This window comes from Neopelma chrysocephalum, unplaced genomic scaffold (genome assembly GCF_003984885.1).
Source record: "Neopelma chrysocephalum unplaced genomic scaffold, ASM398488v2 Primary Assembly neopelma1_182654, whole genome shotgun sequence".
NCBI classification, from domain to species: domain Eukaryota; kingdom Metazoa; phylum Chordata; class Aves; order Passeriformes; family Pipridae; genus Neopelma; species Neopelma chrysocephalum.
In genome coordinates, this window is record NW_020938050.1 from 1 (window position 1) to 5,558 (window position 5,558).

The window sequence follows — 5,558 nt, forward strand, 5'->3', positions numbered from 1 at the left end:
GGGTCCCAAGGTGGTGTTTGGGGTGCCAGGGCACTGTTTGGGTTCCCAGGGTGCTGTTTGGGGTCCCAGGAAGCTGTTCAGGGGTCCCAGGGTCCCGTTCAGGGTCCCAAGGTGCTGTTTGGGGTCCCAGGGTGCTGTTTGGGGTGCCAGGGTGGGCCCCGTACCCGATGCTCTGGATCATGAGGTTCTCCTCCTCGGGGCCCATCTGGACGATGAGCAGGGAGCGGATCTGCCCCAGGCACTCGAGCAGGGCCGTGGTGTCGGGCACGGAGGTGGCACTGATGGCGTAGGCCTTGGGCAGCGCCCGGCCCAGCTCGCCCAGAGCGTCGTACTGACGGTGCAGGAGGCTGAACATGGCCCTCACCAGGGCTGGGCTCTGGATGAACGACTCCTGAGCCCAGTGAACCATGGTCTGGGAGATCAGCTCCTGAAGGGTGCCTGGGGACAGAAATGGGGACATTGGGGACATTGGGGACAGCAAACAGGGACATTGGGGACATTGGGGACAGGTGGGATTCCTGAGCCCAGTGCACCATGGTCTGGGAGATCAGCTCCTGGAGGGTGCCTGGGGACAGAAACGGGGACATTGGGGACAGAAACAGGGACATTGGGGACACTGGGGACAGCAAACAGGGACACTGGGGACAGCAGGGACTCCTGAGCCCAGTGCACCATGGTCTGGGAGATCAGCTCCTGAAGGGTGCCTGGGGACACAAATGGGGACATTGGGGACACTGGGGACATCAGGGACATTGGGGACATTGGGGACAGGTGGGACTCCTGAGCCCAGTGAACCATGGTCTGGGAGATCAGCTCCTGGAGGGTGCCTGGGGACAAAAACAGGGACATTGGGGACAGCAAACAGGGACATTGGGGACATTGGGGACAGCAGGGACAGGCGGGACTCCTGAGCCCAGTGCACCATGGTCTGGGAGATCAGCTCCTGGAGGGTGCCTGGGGACACAAATGGGGACACTGGGGACATTGGGGACAGACACAGGGACACTGGGGACACTGGGGACAGACACAGGGACATTGGGGACAGCAGGGACACTGGGGACACAAACAGGGACAATGGGGACATCGGGGACAGACACAGGGACCTGGGGACACTGGGGACAGCAGGGACATCGGGGACAAACAAGGACAGTGGGGACGGGTGGGACTCATGTGCCCCACGCTCGGGGCCATCAGCTCCAGGGTGCCCGGGGCCAGGTGGGCACATCCCGGGTGGCCCTTTGGGGACATGTGTTGGCCACGGGGACAGTTCAGCCAAAGCCTCGGGGACACCTCGGCCAACACCTCGGGGGCACCCCGGCCGTGGCCTGGGGCCAGTCCTGGGGGTCCCCCTGCCCCCAGCCCCCCGTCCCCCCCCTTACTGGGCACCGGGGGCTCCTCGGGGGGGGTCTCCTCCTCTTTGGGGGGGCTCCGGACCCCCACGACCTTCTGCACCAGCCCCATCAGCCGCTGCCGCAGCGACGTCTCCTCCTCCTCCTCCTCCTCCTCCTCCTCCATCTCCACACCTGGGGGGGCACGGGAGGGGGGTCACCGGGGGGGTCCCGTGTCCCCCCAAAGGAGGGGTCCCTGCCTGGGGGTCTCCATGCCCTGGGGAGGATCCCAGTACCCCCAGGAGGGTTCCCAGTTCCCCTGGGGGGGGTCCCTGTTCCCCAGGGGGGTGTCCCCGAGCCCCCCTCACCGCAGTGGGGTGTCCCTGTGCCCCAGGGGGGTGTCCCCAAGCCCAAGGGGGGTGTCCCCTTGCCCCCCTCACCGCAGTGGGGTGTCCCTGTGCCCTAGGGGGGTGTCCCTGTTCCCCAAGGGGGTGTCCCCTGGCCCCCCTCACCGCAGTGGGCCAGCAGGTCGCTGTGGAAGTCGAGCAGCTCGTCGCGGATGTCCCCGGGCACGGGACACTCCTCACCCTCGGCCCCCCCCTTGTACTGCAGCAGCATGTTGATCTGGGACAGGGGGGGACACGGGGGGGGCACAGAGGTCAGCGGGACCACCCCACGGTCAGCACCCCGGGGGGGCTCCCCCACCTGTCCCCAGGTGTGTCCCAGGTGTGTCCCCACTGACGGGTGTCCCTGTGAGTGTCCCCAGGCCGTTCCCTTGGATGTGTGTCCCACTGTTCCCATGAGTGAGTGGCCCCAGGGGTGTCCCCAGGGGTGTCCCCAAGGTGTCCCCAAGGTCTTCGCACGGATGTTGGCCCCCAGGGGAGTCCCCAGCAGTGTCCCCTTGGATATGAGTCCCCACAAGTGTCCCTGTGGTGTCCCCAGCAGTGTCTCGGGAGTCCCCATGCCCATCCCCTTGGATGTCCACCCCCAGCCATGTCCCCCAGTGTCCCAGGAGTGTCCCCACGCCCATCCCCTCGGACATCCACCCCCAGCCGTGCCCCCACCTGCTCCTGTGGTGGTGACCTGAACTCCCTGGTCCTGCGGGCGGTCTCAGCGGCCGACATGGTGAGGGCCCTCATGAGGAGCCCGTACCGGCGCCGCTGGTCCCGCTGCAGCCGCTCCACGTGGCGCTCCGAGAACGCCACGATGGCCTCAACGCGGTGCTGCAGCTCCCGCTCGCAAAGGTGCTGCAGCAGGTGGCACATCTGGGGACAGGGGGGACATTGGGAACATCATTGGGGACATCAGGGACGTGGGGCTGCAGCTCCCGCTCGCACAAGGGCTGCAGCAGGTGGCACATCTGGGGACAGGGGGGACATTGGGGACATTGGGCACACGGGGGACACAATGGGAATGGGGGACCCCCATGACGGCCCTGGGGGCTGGAGATGGAAACAGGGACCCTGGGAGGGGACAGGGACCCCAGGGAGGGGATGGAGACCCCAGGGAGGGGACGGGGACCCCAGGGAGGGGACAGAGACCCCTGGGAGGGGACAGGGACCCAGGGAGGGGATGGAGACCCCTGGGAGGGGACAGGGACCCCCACTCCCATGCCCCCCCAGCCCCCTCCTCACCTGCAGCTTGACCGACTCCGGCAGCTTCATCTGCAGCAGCCCCTCCTCCAGCCCTTCCTCCTCTTCCTCCTTCTCCTCCTTCTCCTCCTCCTCCTGCAGCTCCCCGGCCTCGATGGCCTTCCTCCTCCTCTCCTCTTCCTCCTCCTTCTCCTCCAGCTCTCCAGCCTCGATGGCCTTCCTCCTCCTCTCCTCTTCCTCCTCCTCCTCCTCCTCCTCCCCTTCCTCCAGCTCTCCAGCCTCAATAGCCTTCCTCCTCCTCCTCTCTCCTTCCTCCTCCTCCTCCTCAGCCTCTCCGGCCTCGATGGCCTTCCTCCTGCCCTCCTCCTCCTCCCCCTCCTCCTCCTCCTCCTGCTCCTGCTCCCCTCCCCTCGCCCTCTCCCCGAACACCCGTGGGTCGATCATGGCCAGGACCCTCCTGACGTCGTCGTCGCCCAGCGCTCCCACGGCCAGCAGGGCCGACACCAGCTTGAGGACGGGCACCAGCTGGAACTCCACGCTCCCCCCCACGGGGTCCCGGGCGTGGGGGCCCCCCCCGGCCACGGCCTCGGCCAACATCCTCATGGCCTTGGCCCCCAGCTCGGCCAGGGGCACGGCCGGGCTCAGCGGGGCCCCCCCGGCGCCGCCGGCCCGCACGAAGCAGGGCTCCGAGAAGTGGGGCTGGGGGCGCAGGCAGGCGCTGGGCCCCACGCCCGGGGGTCCCGGCACCCGGTCCCCCTCGGGGAAGAGGGCGATGGCGCGCGTGGCGTCGGTGATGGGCACGATGAACTCGGCGCTCATGGAGGCGCGGGCGCGCTGCGCGGCCTCCAAGTGCATGGCCAGCAGCAGGTCGTAGTAGCCGGCCCGAAGAGGCCCCGGCAGCTCGGGGCTCTCGATGGCGAACAGCAGCTGGGCCTGGTCCACGTGGCTGCACAGGGCGTGGGCCACGCGGTTGTTGCCCAGGGCGCACACGGCGCAGTACAGGCGGAGAGTGTGGCACTGGAACTGCAGCAGATCCTCACGCTCCCACAGCTCCAGGATGTCGATGCACCTGGAACGGGGAAAAAGGGGGATCAGAGCCCTGGGATGGGATGGGACAGGGAAAAGGGGGATCAGGGCCCTGGGGTGGGATCCCTGGGATGGGACCACTGGGGTGGGACCCCAGGGACTGGAACTGCAGCAGATCCTCCCACTCCCACAGCTCCAGGATGTTGATGCACCTGGGGGGGGACGGGAGAGGGAAAAGGGGGGTCAGAGCCCTGGGATGGGACCTCTGGGATGGGACCCCTGGGATGCGATCCCAAGGTCCACTGGGGGTGAGAGCCCTGAGATGGGGGACCCCCAAGTCTCCTGAGGACGGGACCCCAGGCCTGCTATGGGGAGACCCCCTTGGTCCCCAGGGCAGGAGCCCCCCTCAGTGCTGGGGGTCCCTGGGGGTCCCGGGGGGGTCACAGACCTGTCCCCCTCGGTGCTGGGGGTCCCCGGGGGGGTCAGACCTGTCCTCCTCGGGGATGTGCAGGGCCATCATCTGCAGGGGCTCGTTGCACTGGACGGCCCAGCCCTGGCGCTCGCCCAGGCGGGAGCTCTCCACGCCCAGGTACTGGGTGGGCATCCGGCTCCAGGTGACGGGGGTCAGGTGCTGGATCACCAGCCGGGGGGGGGCACTGGGGGGCCGGGTTCTGCCTCTCGCTGCTGAACATGGCGGCCGAGGTGGGCATGATGTTCTGGGGGGGCGCCGGGGGGGGGGGGGGGGGGGGGGGGGGGCCTGGGGACCCACCGGAGACCCCCGGCACCCCCATAGGGTCACGTGGCTTGTGGTTCACCCCACGGACCACCAGGACCCCCACAGACCCCAAACAACCCCCACAGACCCCAAACAACCCCCTGGAGACCCCCGGCACCCCCATGGGGTCATGTGGCTTGTGGGTCACCCCATGGACCACCAGGACCCCCACAGGCCCCAAACAACCCCCTGGAGACCCCAAACAACCCCCACAGACCCCTGGGACCCCCACGGGGCCACGTGGCTTGTGGGTCACCCCACTGACCACCACAGACCCCAAACAACCCCCCGGAGACCCCCAGCACCCCCCGGTGCCACGTGGCTTGTGGTTCACCCCACTGACCACCAGGACCCCCAGAGACCCCAAACAACCCCCAGAGACCCCAAACAACCCCCTGGAGACCCCCAACCCCCCCAGGGCTCCAGGTCCTCCTCGGTCCCTCCTGCAGACCCCAAGACCCCTCTGCGGACCCCCAAACCCCTCCCCGCAGACCCTCCACCAGCTCCCCAGTGCCCCCCGTCCCCCCCCCCCCCCCCCCCCCCCCCCCGTCCCCCCCCCAGATGATGGGTGGGGGGTCTCCCCCCTGACCTTGAGCTTTCCCAGCTCGAACTGGAGCACGTTTTGGGTGGTGGGCAGCACGAACACGGCCGGGAACAGCTTCGTGTTGGGCTCCACCTGGGCAGGGGGCACAGCGGGGGCTGAGACCCCCAGGGAAGGGCAGGGACCCCCCCAGGGCCCACCCGGGTGTGAGGGGGGGTCTGTCTCACCTGGAAGAAGGTGTTGATCTCTTTGCCGTTGGCCGTGAAGGTCATGAGCCCCGTGGCCAAGTCGACGAG

General features: G+C 68.5%; 1 protein-coding gene and 1 long non-coding RNA gene across 2 annotated transcripts; both read right to left on the reverse strand.

The window, feature by feature from the left end:
- Positions 1 to 164: 164 nt before the first annotated feature.
- LOC113962556 (ryanodine receptor 1-like) lies at positions 165 to 2,593 on the reverse strand (the record flags this gene model as incomplete). Its single annotated transcript, XM_027673317.1, has 5 exons — positions 2,393 to 2,593; positions 1,841 to 1,952; positions 1,380 to 1,523; positions 901 to 954; positions 165 to 438 (listed from the first exon to the last, which is right to left on the reverse strand). Coding segments are annotated over exons 1-5 (785 nt in total), but the record flags the coding sequence as incomplete, so codon positions are not given.
- Positions 2,594 to 4,649: 2,056 nt separating this feature from the next.
- LOC113962557 lies at positions 4,650 to 5,558 on the reverse strand. Its single transcript, XR_003532573.1, has 3 exons — positions 5,490 to 5,558; positions 5,311 to 5,397; positions 4,650 to 4,662 (listed from the first exon to the last, which is right to left on the reverse strand). It is a non-coding gene; the product is annotated as an uncharacterized LOC113962557 (long non-coding RNA).